Source organism: Tasmannia lanceolata, unplaced genomic scaffold (assembly GCF_043159265.1).
Source record: "Tasmannia lanceolata isolate RefF3 unplaced genomic scaffold, GAP_Taslan_0.1 ptg000012l, whole genome shotgun sequence".
In the NCBI taxonomy this organism is placed as follows: domain Eukaryota; kingdom Viridiplantae; phylum Streptophyta; class Magnoliopsida; order Canellales; family Winteraceae; genus Tasmannia; species Tasmannia lanceolata.
Genome location: NW_027518689.1, coordinates 21,317,201 through 21,335,810, shown reverse-complemented (window position 1 = coordinate 21,335,810; position 18,610 = coordinate 21,317,201). Strand labels below are relative to the sequence as shown.

At 38.3% G+C, this 18,610-nt stretch overlaps 1 protein-coding gene across 4 annotated transcripts in view; it reads right to left on the bottom strand.

Annotated features, from left to right (window-relative positions):
* RIF10 (polyribonucleotide nucleotidyltransferase) overlaps positions 1-18,610 on the bottom strand; it is a 78,161-nt gene that overhangs the window by 14,896 nt on the left and 44,655 nt on the right. For all 4 annotated transcript variants that reach the window (XR_013254345.1, XR_013254344.1, XR_013254346.1 and 1 more), the window contains exons 8-12: positions 9,002-9,058; positions 4,914-5,027; positions 3,684-3,947; positions 3,175-3,249; positions 1,071-1,184 (exon numbers count right to left, since the gene is read on the bottom strand). Coding sequence is in view for 1 of the 4 variants with exons in the window: in XM_077391856.1 (XP_077247971.1) it covers positions 1,071-1,184; positions 3,175-3,249; positions 3,684-3,947; positions 4,914-5,027; positions 9,002-9,058 (624 nt within the window). In the remaining 3 variants the exon portion in view is untranslated. The remainder of the gene's footprint in view (positions 1-1,070; positions 1,185-3,174; positions 3,250-3,683; positions 3,948-4,913; positions 5,028-9,001; positions 9,059-18,610) is intronic.

Genomic DNA, 18,610 nt, shown 5'->3' with positions numbered 1-18,610 from the left:
GATTGCTTGAGTATGTAACAGGGAATTATGTTGGTCACTGATCAGTTTTTTTACCTAATTTAAATTCCTGAAGGAGGTTTCTCTTCCCAAAAAGCTGTACAAACAGCAACAGCACCTTGGTTCCCTTCATTCTCACTTATGCTCTTGATTTTCTTGGCTTTCAGCTCTTTACAATTTGTGGATCAGATTTGTTCTTATGCTTGCATTAGCATGGATTTTGTAGCTATTCCATGGGCTCAATGAGGTATAGACTCGATCCTTATTAATATTAAGCAATTTCCTAATATATACCATTTAGTTTCCTGCAAGAAGATGGCAAATGTTTCACATATAGCTAACCTCTATTTCAGGGAGGTGGTGAAGTCACATGAGTTACCGATAACAATCAAGTCAAATTGGGAGACAAAGTTTCTCAATCACTTTTAGAAAAACTGTGGAGAAGGATGAGCAAATTACTACAATATAATAGTTCACCATTATTAGATGGGCAGTCGAACTAAGGTGGTGAATTGTAGTTTTTGTAATCTTCTTAAAAGCATGATTGGCAACTGAAAGGGACAACGAGGTTTACCACTGCCTCATGCAAAGCCCCTAAATAACTCTTCGGGCAACAGGTCTACATTGAAGCGTCTTTTCAAGGTAGCCTGTGGAGGAATCCAAATGGCATTCCTGACTTTGTGTTGTGTAGCCTATGGAGGAAGCCAAACAACATTCCTGACTTTGTGTTGTTGTTGCTATTGGGAAGATCAATGATGTTGCAGAAAAGACGGTGACACGCATTAAAGAGATTCATTAGTAGGTGCATAAGAAGCTAGTATAGAGGAACTCTGAGTACAAGAAACATGTTGATATGCATTAGTGTTGCAACATTCTAAGCCACCCCCAACACACACACATCGAAAATGTTTTTTATTAGATCTCAAACATAAACTATAGAATCATAATAGTGCCACCAAAACGTGATAAAAATAAAAATAAATCCCATAACAGCCTTACACAACAAAAACATAATAAAAAGATTAACAACATCCATGAACATGTTTAGACACTTAGAGGAAACTTCACCATACCTGGGTTTCCCCACGTGTGAAAAGTGCACTTCCATGTGCTCTTGGAAGTAATCCACATTGTGAATTGATTAAACGTAACTCAGACGGGGTCCGTCCATCACTTCTTTTTTCACCCTGTGAAAGGCATACTCATGAATTGAGTGAACAGTCTTCCAATTGTTATCGCAAGGCATATGCAATAAATCATTATAGCCTGGTAACATGACCAGATGGAAAAACTTTATACTGTAATTTACATATGGATGATTCCTCCTAAAACATATGTTCTTACCATAAATTGAGTTTGAAAATACTCAGTAGTCTTGCAATGAAAATCAGTTGGAACATACAGGACACATCAGAAATCAGCAAGTGAAATTCAAAATGATTCTGATTATATACTAGCGACAATTAGGCATAAAAGATAATTGATTCAAAATATTGTATAATACATTTCCAAAAGAAGCGGAACTTTTCATCAATCCAGCAATCTTGGGATCCATACTATTCTAGAGAAGTGTCTGAATGAGTGCATCCTCGTGACTCCACTTACTATACGACTTGTCATCAATAGGAAGAAGATCCCGTGTAATGTAATCAGATTTGCCCTTGGCCCTGAGAAAAGTTTCAATGGCCCTATGCCACGGGGGGTAATTAGATCGATCAAGCTATGTCATCTGGACCATAGGGACTTCAATCGAAGAGGAACTAGAGGATACAAGAGAAGGAGACGCAGCCATGAGACCACTAACAACGCACAATCAAATCACAACCAACAAAGATGAAAAGAAAACACCCAGCAACGACAATGAAGAAGATCACAAGGGCCAGATGAACGCGGCCCAACACACCATCACGCGGCTCCAGAACACAAAAGGAAGCCGAGGATATAAACAACCACCTGTGACAACGAAAAACTCAACAACATTGGTACAGAACCACAAGTTAGAAAGAGGGAAGGAGAGTTTAGATCATCCAAACAAGAACGGAAGCAAGAGGGAAAACCCAAAGAAGGATTTTCGGGTTACGGGAGGGAAGGGTTTTTGGGTTACAGGAGGGAAGGGTTTGGCGGCAATGGGTTTAGGGTTAGAGGGTAGGGCAGAAATGGGTTTCGGGTTAGGAGGGTGGACCGGCAATGAAAAGGGTGTGGCAGCTACTGTAACGGGAGATGGGGGTGGCGGCAAAATGGGGTGGGGTTGTACGGTTAGGTGGTGGTTTTTTTTTTTTTGGGCGGGGGGGGCGAATGAGAAAAAGGAAGGAAAGAGTGGAGCGACAATGTTTGGGAGGGAAAGAGGGGTAGCGGCAATGGTGGTGCAGAGAGACGAGAGGTGGGCGGCTAGAATAGGGTTAGGATTAGATTAAAAAAAAGAGGTGGGAGAGAGAAAATGTTATTGTGGGACTTCATAATCAGAACCTAGGCTCTGATAACATGTTCATTATGGCAAAACCTCCATGGAAGAAGAGAAGAAGAAGAAGTGAGGGAGAAAGTGAAAGAGCTTGTTTCACTCCCTCTCATAATATGTATTATGTACTAAAGATCCTAGGGTTACATGTGAGAAGACAAGAATACCCCTAATCAGGTACTCTGATTACGCAACTCATTCAACAGAGTTTAATCCACCCCAAAAGTAAGCCTCTTTATTTGGAAAAAAAATTAGTTAGCTATTAAAATTCCCAATTTATTACATGCTATAACCATATTATTTTGTAAAAGAATTCGACAGTTAGAATGGATTAAAATATATTTTAGGAATCACAAATCCTTTTCATGAGGTTAGCCGGATTCGACACTCAAGTACCTGTGTCGGATCGTGACAGTTGTATCCGTACCCATGCAACACAGATTTTAATATGGTATAGATATTGCAGTAGCTAAACAACCTATACAAAGTAGATGATTTTCTTATGAACCTAGTGTGGGCCTAAAGTTTGGTTGCACTAAATTACAGAATGAAACATGTGCCACAGATTTGAAGTAGTAATGAGGTGCAAAAGAAGTAATCAATAGTGAAACATAGATGATAATAACACAAAAAAGCATATGCTCATCATAAGAAAAACAATACAAAGAAGTTATAAATATCACACCCAAACAATGTTTCTATGCACCATGGTAAAGGCCTACCTCCACAATACGTCTTCTCAGGAATTTGGACGTTACTTCCTTAAAAACTAGCTTCACGTCCACTTCAGTAAATAACTACATTAAGACAAAAAAAAGACATTTGATGTATGTCGATATTAAATAAGACAGTAAATAACTACATTAGCCATTAGAGGATTAATTAAAATTGCAAATTTTGTGCTTATTTTCCTACGAATTAGAGGCTTTTGAAACGTTCAAATATCCTCTTATGAAGCTTCCTCCAACTTGCTATGACTTTCTATTTTACAAGTACAGCATCATTAAGTCATGACTCATGAAAGTTGGGTAGCATCGACGATGATAAAGCTTGGCGAGGCTAGTCTCAGGTTTCCGTTGGCTTAGAAGATTCCGAGCATGGTTGACCTAGTAAAATTAATTTCTTTTCCCACAAGATGAAATAGTAAAAAGCCTTTGGAAAAGCTATTCCACAAGTTAACTTGTAAAGTTATTAAAACAAGCACAATAGATCAGAGAGCAATGGGCCTCACCAATGGAATGGGTTTCCTTGAGACCGGCTTTATATGAACATCACCTTCATCCACTTCACCATCTACAACCTCTACTTCATCTTCATCCTCATCCTCATATATCTCCAGTGTTGTTTCGGTTCTCCCTGCAGGTTCTTCCTTAGTGACATACCCATTTTCAGTAAGAATGGTCAAGAGTTTCTCTTCTAGTGCAGAAAGAGCCTTCCGTCTTGGAATTTTGTTCTTTATTTGTAACGCCTTCACCAACTCATCACCGGCAATATCCTGTGACAGGAATAACAGATATTCTGTTACCCTCAGTCATGAGAGACTAGACAAAATAAAACACAAACCTAATTGTTATTGCTGAACTATAAATAGAAATCAAGCGCAGATATACATGTAACAGTAGTAATGAAAGAGATACTCTTCAACTCACATGACACCAACTCTTTTATTCAGAAAATGTATTTGAGATAAAGAATGAAAAAACAGATTTGAAAAAATGATTACAAAGAGAAATGGGGAAACAAGAAATGGTTTAAAGAAACTCCTTAACCAGTACTTTATCCCAAGTAACTATAATAAATAATAATTTCCCATAACATATACCTGTCGGAACCATTTCAAAAAAAAAACATATACCTGTCGGAAGCTGTAACAATTTAAAGATGAAAAAGTACAACAATTGTATTAGTTAATGTCATTCTCTTAGAAACAGGCTGTAATTGATCTGATCTCAGGCTTAAAATCCTATTACATAGTATTCAAATCTTATGATTTGCATGTTGTAATATTACCACATTCAAATCCATAAATTAAATCCATTGTACACAAATCCAACAAGTTTTTTAACGAGGCAACATGAGCAAGTCAATGATTGAAGCAGTCAACTTTTCATTAATTTGGACAGGGAGTCAATGGCAAACTCGACTCACTCCTTAAGAGAATAGAAAGGCTGAAGACTCGTGCAGAATTCTTACATCATCCAAGATGTTATGTCAGCAATTCACAAGTATTAGGGGCTCATATTGAAGAATATAATACCAACTTTATTTTAAAAGATTCAGAAACCTCAACAAGCAATGTGAGCTCCAGAATAAGCATAAGAGATGCCATCAACAAAGATAAGACTAGCATGTAACAATGACACCAAGACAATTATAACTCAGAAATAACATAATGAAGCAATTGATAAATGTAAGAGAAAGAGCATGAGCGATCCATAGAAAGGAATGACATAAACCATACTTCAACATGCCTATATAGCTCTGGAGGAGGCAATTTAATTGCTTCAAGCATTTTTGGCTTTCCACACTTCTTGACCAACGCTTCCACCTCAATGCATATTGCTCGTACTGCAACCTGAGGTGGAACAGAAAAAACCTTACAAAGATAAACACACCCAACAGGCAATGGGACAGATAAATCAACATTATCACAATTTTCAAGCCACCATATGCCAAAATCAATATCTCACAAAACAAGCTACATCGAAACAGTCTTATATGTATCGTATGACCCTATTCTGCTCGTATATCTTATATAATATCATTATATCATAATAACGACGAGGGATAGCATCAATAGATTCCAGCAGCAAGGAGCAAACATCAGCTCACATATCGCATGCAGTATTATGACGCACAAAAGAAAGCTAAATCAGAAGTGTACTCACCAAAATTGTTAACTACGACAAATTAGTTTTTTTCTTGAGAAAATAAACTTCTACTAGATGTACAATTCTTTTATCAGCTAGAACACATGCAAATTTTCATACAACAGCATGTAGATAAGGAAGGTTGCACTTATAACAGATTTTCTACACTAGAACAATGGCATACTTTCTTATCATTCTAAAAAAACAATGGCATACTTCCACATCACAGTGAAGGAATGCTCTCGGGGAAAATTTCCTTAACCTTTCTTGATATTAAATTTTTTTTTCCTTATTCAAACACAATGTAGCAAAAGAAATGTTGCATGGTTTCGGAGAGTGCGGAGGAAGAAAACAATGAGCAGTTGGAAGAATTTGAGGAGTTGAAGAAGATGGGAAGTTGTTTGGGATTGGTTGTGAGGAGAGTGTGGACGAGACAAAGAGGATGTTCTTGGATATTGAGAGGTGTGATGCTATGAAAGGGAAGAAAGGGAAGACTCCTAGTAAAGGAGGTAGGGAGCTTAAATCCCTGTTAAGTTAATTCGAAGGTTTTGATGGCTGTACATACAGTTTTTTGGGAGCTTTGATGGACTGCCTCTTTGGATGTGTTTGGGAAGGTGCTTTCTTTGATTTTCTACCATGTGATGGTGTAAATGGAAAGGTTGAAGGGATGCTTAGTTTTTATTCTTGAGTGGGCTTAAGGGTCATTGGTCCTTCGCTGCTCGAGTTCTTTTGTCCCCTGGTTGGTCAACCTTTTGTTGTGTTGTTTGGTGGGGGTTGTATATATGAGGATGGATGAAGATAAGGTGTTGGAAGACTCGTCTGGTTGAGAGTCTTGGTTTCAATGTTTGTTATGAGTGGTAGTATTTTGCACTTTCGGGAGTAGGGTGGAAGGCTACTTTGGGGTTTATGGGGTTTATCTGTTGATGTTTTTATCTTTTTGGGCCATTGGAGAATTCTCCTATGATATTTTATGATATAATGTTATGTGACGGGACAACTTGTCCAAATCACTTTGTACAGCTTATCCAATATGAATATATATATGTGTGTGTGTGTGTGTGTGTGTGTGTGTGTGAGTGAGTGAGTGAGTGAGTGTGTGTCATTTTCCAAAAAAAAAAAAAAAACAGAATAAACGTCTTTGGAACACCAACATCAACAAAGAAAATTGATATGGGTATTGGGTGTAAAATCAACCGGGACCTTGCAATCACCCCACGCCACAAGGGAATATAAAGGAAACCTGCCAGTTACCGTTGTCCATTAAAAATTACCAGATTAGCCTTATCTATCACTCAAAACAATGAATATATTGAATAATATATATCTATCCCTATTTCCTTGCCTTCTCTCATTGATGGCAGTTAAGATTTTCATTTTTTGATTTAGGATCTAGAGATTTGAGCACGGTATAGGATTAAGGCTTTTCCTTCTTTGGTTTAGGATTTTTTCGTCTCCATGTTTTTGTTTCAGGGTCAAGCCATATCCTTCTCATTTTGTGAAGGAGACACAAAGGGGAGTCTAAAAGTGAGAGAGAGAGAGAGAGAGAGAGAGAGAGAGAGAGAGAGAGAGAGATGGTGGTGAGTGGTTGTGGGCCTTGTGGCTAAGAGCAGTGCCAAGTGGAAGTGGGGGTGCTTATGGAAAATGGGGGTAGCAGGCAATGGAAGAAAGAGACAGTGTAAGGAGGCAGTGAAGGGGTTTTTTTTTTTTTTTGGGTTGTGTGTGTGCCGCAGGCGGGGGATGGTGGGGATGACGTAGCAAGTGAAATGAGGGGTGGTGTAGGTGGTGGATCAAACCATATGGAGCAGATCCCCCTATTTGAAATGCACCTGAGAGAACCGGTAACCGGCCTTCCCAGGCAACATTGAAAGCCGGAAATAGGTGAATTATCCACTCGGTATAAAATTCAAGCCATCTTCTGCAGGGTGAAAAATGGCATGCCTACTCATACAGCTTACTTAGATGGGAAAGGAACTGTAATGCAAATATCATGACTCATGACAAACAGCAACTGACAACTCCAAGGTAGATCCAGCTGGGCATCAGCTGTAGCGCTTGGTTGGTTAAAAACAGGAACCTCTAAATTTAGTCATTCCCATCACTAAGAAAATAACCCAACAAACATCACCATTAGAGGTGAGCATCTTGCAGGGTCTCTTGAGGGAACTAAAGGCATAATTAACAACGCAAATCTCATTAGGAATAGGTAAATGTCAAATGCTACTGATATTCGCGCTGCCATGTTTTGACAGTCGGACCTACACCTCGTTTTACATGTATTAACAAGCTTCTGAGAGCTTTTTGGGAGTTGTAATAGCCTTCGGCCGCTGGTTAAAAGATGTAAAACAAAACAAGTTCATCCCATTATCAAAATATGGTTGTGCAGATATCAGTCCCCATTTTAAAATGTTAAATTATTATTTCAAGCACAGTTACGCATAAGAATAGCTTAAGCAATTTAGCAGTCCCAACCATTAGAAACATCATATTAGCAGAATACAACTTAGTTTGACGCCAAGCCATCTGCTCGATGTGTTAAGAGTTGGAAAGATCATGCACAGGCCAAACACTGAAATGCAATCTAGGTAGATAAAGCACCAAAATGAAGTAAAGAACAAAAAAAAACTACATCAAGTAGTTTGAGGCTTCGTTAAAAAAATGACCAGTACATAAAACATAGTTAAATAAAGAAACTTCCAAAAATGTAATAATAGACACAGTTCAAACCGATAAAAGTACAACCCATTACAGTTCCAGTTTTACATTCTGAAGAGTCAGACTCCCCATAAAAAACCAGGAAAATTTGACTCGTGAGGAACAGCAGCCTGGCCTCTCTTCAAAAAGAGCAGTTTAATCCCAACTCGAATGGTCACCTGAAAAGTGGGCATAGAAACCGATTCTAGAATCCACCACGAAGTTTACATAGAAACAGGAATTGCGGCAATCCTGGCAATCCTACAGTTCCAGTTTTACATTCTGAAGAGTTAGACCCCCATAAAAAATAAGGAAAGTTTGACTGGTGAGGAACAGCAGCCTGGCATTTCTCTGAGTGGGGCTCGAAAATGTGGAATGTTGAGGTAATATGACTTCCATATAACCCAACAGCAGAATAATTGGCAATGAAATTGAGAGTAACTCCATTGAAACAATAACTGGGGACCCAGTGTCAACCTATAACTTCTGGTAAGCTTACGGCAAAGAGCACGTACGAATTGTGACAACATAACATTGACAATATAATGGAATGGAGAAGCCAACCCTAGAGTTTTATTGCATGTGTGCCCCTCTAACACCAAGCATAACTTCAATATCCAGTTGGGCCAACATCAATGACACCCCTAAGCTGAAATATTTTTACAGGAAACATGTGGTGGGGGAAACATATAGGTAAAAATACACTTTGATGAAACACAATTTAAACAGAAATCCAAGAAAAGCATATCAGGACGCCAGGGGAAACTAAAGCATCCAGAAAACAAATCCGACATTTCAGAAGTACAGTATCACAGAACCTATTCAAATCAACTTTGATTAGAACACAAAATACAAGATAACAATGTGTTAGGTCAAGGGTTAAAACTCCATCCTACCTATAAAAAATCAACTGTTTGAAAGAGCAAATTACAATAGCTGACCATATTTACGCAATATTGCAACAAAAATTCAACTGGGAAACGCATACCTGCCCAACCTCCACAGCTTGCTTCAACTTCTCTTCTGTGAGAAAATTGCAGTATCCCTGGAAAGGAAAACATTACCATCATAGTGAAGTAACTTGGACACCATAACAGTTATTGCAGTCCAAATTCAACACCTAACAGAAAATTCAGTAATGATCATTTCATTTAAGTGGTGAGATGGAATAGGACCTCAACATGAAGAGCCTCACATTCTAAATGGAAGGATACAGGGGAAAAATTTGTGTGTCTAGGTAATCATTGGTAATAAATTTGCATACAAGATAATTCAAGCACCTTCGTTGTCCTGTCCTACCAAACAAAAGCGGTCATTATTTTGAAACATACTGGACCTTAATTGAACCCCCTGCTTCTCCTTGAGCTGTCGCATGGATCAAAAGTGGTCAGCAGTGTTAAAGTATAAAAGATAAATAACGCCTTTCTCCAACAGCTTAAGCTTTTGGAGAAGTTGGTAAGTTAGCATGGTATCAGAGCCAAAGGTCTCGAGTTCAAACCTCCCGGATAGCAAAAATCCACATGCGATGGTCGGCCCAAAGTGGGACCACATGTGCCACGTGTTTGCCAAGTAGGCCACACGTGCAGGGGAGTGTTAAAGTATAAAAGATAAATAACGCCTTTCTCCAACAGCTTAAGCTTTTGGAGAAGTTGGTAAGGTAACAAACAGTAATCATCAGTTTATGGGGCTTTGCGGAACAATATCAGATATAATGGAACCAATATTGTGGACCTAGCAGGTCCTTGCAGAGATGCCATGGCCATCGACATAGAGGTTTGTGCTGTTTGGTCACAATGATAGATACATCCATGGTTCTTTCTCAAACATGTAGGCCATATTTTGCAATTTGATGAAGCAATTGTGCTGTTTGGTCACAATGATAGATACATCCATGGTTATTTCTCAAACATGTAGGCCATATTTTGCAATTTGATGAGGCAATCGATCAATTATGCTCTCAATAAGGAGGAAATAATATTACAGGTGAATCGTCAATGATGGGACGCCCTAAGAAGCTAGATGTGTATTGATTTTGAGAATAAATAGGGGAGTAGGGGAGCAACAGAGAGATGTTTTTCAAATAAAATGGCGAACTGGAAGCGTTCATATACACTTGTTGAATGTCATTCAGTGTTCATATACTTTTGTTGAATGTCATGCTTAGTCACACATATCTAGAGATAAGATAATAAACTATATTAAAAAAGCATGGTTCACAGTTTGAACATATTATTATAAAGAAAACACAATCAGAGCTGAGTTCAAAATCATGATATCAAAATTGCGGTCTGCTCCTACTATTCTATCTTTGGCTTTCAATACTAAGTTTCTTCCATGGAAGACTATTATAAAGCAACTTGAACCTAATGATCTAAAGAATAATTACTAAGTTTCATCCATGGTTATTTCTCAAACATGTAGGCCATATTTTGCAATTTGATGAGGCAATCGATCAATTATGCTCTCAATAAGGAGGAAATAATATTACAGGTGAATCGTCAATGATGGGACGCCCTAAGATGCTAGATGTGTATTGATTTTGAGAATAAATAGGGGAGTAGGGGAGCAACAGAGAGATGTTTTTCAAATAAAATGGCGAACTGGAAGCGTTCATATACACTTGTTGAATGTCATTCAGTGTTCATATACTTTTGTTGAATGTCATGCTTAGTCACACATATCTAGAGATAAGATAATAAACTATATTAAAAAAGCATGGTTCACAGTTTGAACATATTATTATAAAGAAAACACAATCAGAGCTGAGTTCAAAATCATGATATCAAAATTGCGGTCTGCTCCTACTATTCTATCTTTGGCTTTCAATACTAAGTTTCTTCCATGGAAGACTATTATAAAGCAACTTGAACCTAATGATCTAAAGAATAATTACCAGAGCATCGTTACTACAATAGATGATATTGTTGCAAATCAAACTGTTGTCAAAATTAAAAATTCTCCTTGTTCCAATAATGGAGGAGTCGAAGTTCTATCCAAGTGAATGGTATCGAGTCACAAACAACTTGTACGTGTACGTATATACCCACAACGAATATAATGGCACAAACAAAACTAGGTCACTTTCTCATTGTTACTAGATCTAGGGGTGAAACTCAGGTCGGGCTCAACCTGGAGAAAAAAAAAGTCGGGTCGGGTTGGGTTGAGTTCGGGTCGGGTTCAGGTTCAGGTTCAGTATTCCCAACCCAGGTTGAGTTCGGGTCGGGTTCGGGTTGAGGGCTTGGGCAACCCGACCCGAGTGAGCCCACAACGAATATAACAGCACAAACAAAACTGGGTCACTTTCTCAATGTTACTAGATCTAGGGGTGCAACTCTGGTCGGGCTCAACCTAGAGAAAAAAAAAAGTCGGGTCGGGTAGGGTTGGGTTGAGTTGGGGTCGGGTTCGGGTACTGGTTCAGGTTGAGTATTCCCAACCCGGGTTGAGTTCGGGTTGGGTTCGGGTTGAGGGCTTGGGCAACCCGACCCGAGTGAAACCCAACATTTTTATCAATTTTTTCTTTTTGTAAGCTTTAAAACTCGGATTGGGTCGGGTCGAACTCAGGTCGGGTTCGGGTTGGAAAAAGGCTCCTCAAGTCAAGTTCGGGTTGGCCTCAACCCGACCCGACCCATGTTGCACCCCTAACGAGATCTACTTCTGGAAATGAATGAAACAAAGATCTAATGGAAGAAGCTGTTTGGATAGCAACTTACATAATCATATCGACGCCTACATGTGTCTTTTAAGGTATATATGTGGTCCGATTTCTAAAACATGATGTTCCTTTGTTTCCTTCATATACTGGGAGTATTGGATTATTGATGTTTCTTTCAAGACATTGGACCAAAAAAAGATTAAACTACGACGTAGATCCATTAAAATGCGCACTTCTTGGCTATCCCAGCTTTAAAAATGGGTAGAGATGTTAATATCCCATTTTTTAACACGGTAAAACTTATAAAAGATTAAAAAGGAAGTACATAAAAAGTTTAAATAAAGAGGGGGAAAATACCAATATAACACAAAACAAACCAATGGGCCAAAACTCCACTTCAGCCTTATACCTCCAAAATACATTATAAACAAACAAACAACGAAACTTTACAAGATGATTTGCCTTCAAAATCAATTCACTATGAATATGAGGCGAAAAAGGATATCTATAAAATGAGCAATGATAGATGCAAGGGCCCTCTTTATGCAGGGGCTAAAGAAGGGCACTTGAATAGATCCACGTCATCAAGTGCAACCGAATTCAGTTTCTCAACTGACTTTAAAAATGACGTGGATCTATTCAAGGGCCCTTCTCCGGCCGTTGCATAAAGATAGCCCTTGCATCTATCATTCCTCCTATAAAATACAACATGAAATTAACCCTACCCCACGCCCCACGCCCACCAATAATGTGGTGCATAACTCAAACTATAATATGTCACATAAAATGAGAATTTCACAACTTCTGAATGCCAAAAATATTAATAGAAATCTCAACAGGGGGCATCGAGGTAATGGTCATATAAACTAATTAGCTTCTAGTAAAATTCCTTCCATAAAAGGATTGCAATGCAAAACTTATGGCTTCGGAGGTAGTTCAACCAAGCAAATAGAAGAGTGTGGAATGTTGATGGACATAGGAAGCTCACTTTATGATTCCATTTAAAAACATCCATTTGGATCAAAGGTCCAAATAAGCTCTCTTCTGACTCCCAAAAAGAGGAACAAAATTTTCTCAAGATAGTCAAATTGGACCATGGTTTTAAACTTCGGTTTCGGTACCAATTTTGGCCTTGGCTGAAACCGAAATTTCAGGGGAAATCCCGAAATTTCAGCCAAAATCCGATACACCAAAAAAGCAATATTTTAATATTTACCAAATTTGGGTAATTTCAGCCGAAATTTCGGAAAAATAATAATTTTCTTTTTAAATTGAATTTCTTGAAATTTCCGAAATTTGGTGAGTCCAAAATATCGGATTTCGAAAATTTTCGGTTTCAATCCCAACCGGCCGAAATTTAAAACCACTCAACCCCTTTATTGATCCAAGGTTTTAAATTTTTGGAATCAGATTTCGTTTCGGCCGCCACAAAAATGGAAATTTTTTGGTTTCAGTTGGAAATTTCGGCGGAAAACTTGCAAAATCACGGAAATGTGAGAAAACATGTGCACATGATAGAATGTAAGAATAAAACTTCAGAAAATGCTAGATTAAGCACAAATACAGACTTAGAAACCATCACATGAACAAAACAACCATCCATAATGGTCTAACAACATCAAACACTTAGTCCTTAGTGACACGGGTTGTCGCTCATGCAATTCATATAAATAGTTATACTTAATAGATACAGCATATTTCATGTTGTAAGCCCAATGGTTTTTACCTTGGCATTCCCATCTTGTTTTGATGATTCCAATACACAAGTGATCATTTATTACTAATGTGTTTGTTTGTCTAAGTTGTAGATCTTGATAAAGTAAGATCAAGGATGCTTGGATTGAAGGCCAAGAAGCCCACATTGGACCACTAATTGGAAGGCCAAAGTCATCAAGCAAGAAGTCATGAAGACTTGAAGACATGAAGAAATTAATATTGAAGACCATTTTTTAATGTAATTGATCCAAACCTAGATTAGGTTTTTAGAGGCATAATTAAGGTAATCTCACACACCCTAAATAAACAAGTGATTGTATTTGTGGAGTTCCAACACCTTGGAACCCTCATAGCAATCCCATCTTGGTTGAGAACTGGAAGCCCATAAACAGAATTGAAAATCTGCTCTGCATAGGCTTCTCGGAACTCCGAGAGTTTTTCTCGGAACTCCGAGAATTATTCTCGGAACTCCGAGAAATGGTCCAGTAGACTTTTTCCAATTTCTGTGTGGCTTCTCGGAACTCCGAGATTTTTTCTCGGAACTCCGAGAATTATTCTCGGAACTCCGAGAACACTCCAACGGTCTGAAAAAGAGCCGTTTGGAATTTTGCTGGAATTACCGTAATGCCACTGAACGGTCATATTTTGTTTTTCCTATAAATATGGGTGCTCTAAACATACAAACCATCAATCCTAACACTCTTAAACTTCATTTGAATACCCAAGAGTGAATCAAGCTTCAATTGTGCCTCTCATCACCAACTCTAGGATTTGGATCATAGGCTCTCAATTGTACATCTTTTGTAACCCTTGTGAAGGGATTTTTTAGTTCTTTCTTTCATCTTTCAAGATTTGTATTCGGGCGAGTATTCGGAGAAGCGGAGCCCTTTTTTTTTCTCCGTGGTGAGGATTGCCACCAAGGTTAAAGCAATTGTAATTGGCACCGATCTTCGCCAAGGTTAAGAAGATCAAATAGTGAAGCCATCAACGGGTTTGGTTGGTGGAGTGGAGTAGGCCTCGGGTTTGAGGACCGAACCACTTTAAATCTCGGGTGCACTCTTTCTATCTCTTTGCTCTTTCATTTGCATTGCACCATTAGATTTAACTTGTATGCTTAAAATATTGTTTTTGATCCCTTAATCGGTTTAAGTTTTTCAAATTGGTAAATTCTAGTTTTCTTAAACAACCGCATTCTCCCTCCTCATAGTTGCCATTTCTATTATAACTTGGGACCCCCTATATCGGATTTTCACATGTGCAATTCAATCAACCATAATTATGTAACACATATTGATATATTACACCACTAATATAGAGCTATATATTCTGCAAGAATATTAGGTTGTCCATAAGGTTTTACAACTCTTGTGATAGCAATGTTAAGTCTCCGGTTCACAGAACGAAACCCTTTTTGTACATTGATCCGTAATTCTTCGATTCCTCGCGTTTGACCCTTTATTAACAAATTTGGGAATCCAATATAGATTATGACCTGGATCAGGTCGATTTTTTTTTTATCTCTATATGTGCAATTCTTTCTGAACCAGATCTCATATTTTTTTGTACATAATTCTTGATACAATCCCGTATTTTTTCATCTTCCTGGAGACCCCTGGAATAACTTTTGGGTTGTGCGAACCAAAGGGAACGATGACTTTGGTTTGCACCAAGTCGGAAACCAAGTGGATTTATTTTTTTTCCCATATCATATTTATCCCGATCTCTTTCTCTCTCTCTATATATATATATATATATCTATTTATCTCTATTCCAATTCGAAAACCGAAGGAGGTAGAAGTTTATCTCTCTCTCTCTCTCTCTTTCTCTAGGTACCTCTCTATTATAGTATCCTTAAATACACCTTTATTCTCTAAAAGAAAATCTTAATCTCACGATTTGGTTTCGGTATGTGTTTCAACGGAGATGGAAACAGAAACAATTCGATCGTTTCGTGTCAGTTTCAGAGGAAATTTAAAACCCTGTATAGATCTAGATAAAATTCACTCCAATAGCAAAAATATAAATGCATGCTTAAGACAAGAGAGACCAAGGTAATCAAACACTAGAGCCTTGTAATTAAAAGCCCACTGAATAATTTAGGAAGCACTACATGATGTGACTATTAACTATTTGAAGAGACTGGGCCAAATCCTGATTTGGACCATTAAGCTTAGAGAAGGTCATTCTCTGAGAACATAAAACGAACTCTTAATTCACCAAGAATTGTTAAAAGATTTTTTTATCTCTCCTCACATATAGAGGCAACATTAATTAGCTGACTGATGAAGTTAAAGAATTCTCGGCTAAATCATTTTATGCCAAGTTTAGCAGCTAGGCTAGCTTAACTAATTTTCCTACTACTTAGGATTATAGGCCACCTAGACCGGCTGCTTTCCATTGGTTGGTCCTCAATGACAAAATTCTTATCAACACTCATGGTTTCAGGTTTATATTTCAGTGTGCATTCCGATTGTGACGGAAATGGAAACATGTCAGTTACAGGTGAAATTTACGGTCGAAATCCTGCAAAAAAAAAAAAAAAACATATGGAAACATATGCAAATGACGAACATTCAAGATGAAACTTCAGGAAGTGCTAGAATAAACAAAAATAACACCAAATATCCATCCAATAAGGAAAAAAACTACTCATAATGGTTTAACAACAACAAATACCTAGTGACATGCATTGTCACGCACGTCAAATAATTCAATACGTACCACATTTCACATGTAATTCATATAAATATTTATGCATAATAAATACACCACATTTTACATGCAATTCATATAAACATAATTATGTAACACATAATGCTATAATATACCACTAATACACTTAACGATGTTGGTTTCCATATACGCTTCAGATTTGGTGTGCATTTCGGTGGGGATGAAAATGGACACATTCTTGTCGTTTGGTGTAAGTTTCAGTGCGGATTTAAAACCATGTTGAAAACCAACTTAATAAAGTAATAATTATCTTATTGCTTTCATTCTATACGGTCATTTGGCGCATAATCCTACTCATTTATTTCTTCATTGTCCCAGGTCAATTCAGATTTAGAGTTTTTTTTAATGAATTTTAAATATTTAACATAATTTTAATAATTTTAATAGCTTAAAAGCAGTAGCATTACCTTTTGACGATTATATTCCCTCCCGACAGTTTCTGGATCATTTGGGATGAACAGGATTTCAAAGTCTTCCCCCAACTCCAAATAGGCTTTAAATACAGTATTGATTCCATTGTAAGTGAAGTTTCTAAGCGGACAGCTAGGTTGAATTTTTTCTTTGGAATTCTCCTCTGCTCTCATTCCTAATTGGTTTGCGTCTGCAAGGGGTTTGTGGAGTCTGTTAGACCAGCTGGTGTCTTAGAACGGCCAAGAGAGGGATGATTAAATCTTAATTTTGGTGGTAGTAGCGATGTTTTACTTGATTCTGGCGACCAAAGGAAGATTTGTTTAGGTAGCATCATTTTTCCACCACCGAAGTCGTCCACCTTTCATATGCTAGTCCCGTGTTGTGGCTAATGCTCAAGCTATCGATGTGAAGATAAGATTACTTCTATACCCAGGGGCATCCAGAGTCAGAATTGGAAACTTTGCTTAGGTTCATGCTACGCTTCCCAATGATGTTTAGGGAAATAGAAATTGGTCAATGCGTTTAAAAAGTATCATTTCTCGTTCAGTACTGAGGGAAATACATCAGCCGATCGTATGGTAAATTATGGTGATATTTTCTCTGAGGAAGTAATTTCTTTACCTGTAGTTTTTGTCTTTGTGAGCATTGGCTAGAGGATTGGCATTTTGGTTGTTCCTATTCTGTTCTTTTCGGTGTTATATTTCTTTACCTATTCAAGATAATAACAATAATAATTAACAAAAAAACAAAAAATGGTAAAGAGGAATATACATAATTTACAATGCAGGGAATTAGCCCACTAAGATGCTGAAGAGAGATCTTGGTACGTGGGGACAACGGCATAGCTTGGAATCTAAATTTTAGAAGAAACTATTTCGATTGGGAATTGGACCGGCTATCACAGATTTTAGAGATTCTGGATTTGCAATACTTTAGCTGGGATTGATAAGAGGGTTTGGATCTGGTGCACTTCTAAGGATTTTAGTATCAAGTCCTCCTACATCAGCTCTCTCCTTGCTTGGGATCTCTGCAGGCGGCCAAAGTGTGGACCATACCGGCACCTCCCAGGGTTTGTGCATTCGGATGGACGGCAGTTCTTGATAAGATTCTCACTGTGAACCATCTGAGGAATCTTCATATGCTGATCATTGACCACTGCGTTCTTTGCTTAGAGGCTGGTGAGACTGTGGAACATCTTTTATTGCATTGCAAGACAGCTCATTATGTGTTGAGTCGGATCCTTCCTTCAGAGTTTCGGTGTTCCCTGCTAAGTTGGCGGATCTCATGTTTTCTTGGTCTTTCCTACGTTGGAAGAAAAGAGGCAAGATCCTCTGGAATATTTCTTTGTTGGCAATTATTTGGTCATTGTGGAAGGATAGAAATGAGAGAGTATTCAAGGGGGTAAGTAAGAGCCCGCACCATATATCCACTTTGTTTATTGCTTTGTCTATATCTTAGGCTAGATCTCTTCCCAAGTTCAAGTTCATCTTGGTGCATGATCTTTTGTACGGTTGGTGGGAGGTTTGCTCTAGTGGCGATCGAAATAACCTAGGTGGTCCTCAATGGTGCCCTCCTCCCCTTGGCTTCCTTAAAATTAACTTTGACGGATCTAGCATTGGGAAGATTGGAGGCCTTCTTAGAAATGAGGCGGGGAATACGATTTGGGCATTCACTAGCCCGACTGGTTCTGTGAACTCTAATGAGGCTGAAGTTGGAGCGGTGATTCAGGCTCTTAGATATCTTGAGCCTCACAACCTATCGAAGGTAATAATGGAGGGAGACTCACTCAATGTAATCAGGTGGTTAAAGGGTAGTGGGACTTACCCATGGAGGTTTGCTTGTTGGATGAACGAGATTAGAGACCGTATTGATAAGTTGGAGGTATCTTTTCAGCATGTTAAAAGGTCCGCTAATGCAGAAGTGGATAGGCTTGCTATGGATGGAGTTGTAAGGCATGAGCTCGTGCTTTTCAATTTCTTACCCCCTTGAGTTCTTTGTTTTGCTAGATTTGTACATTTCTCCTTCACTCTCTTGGCGCCGACTGTCTCGGACAGCCTTGTATCTTTTTCTCTATTTATTAATGAT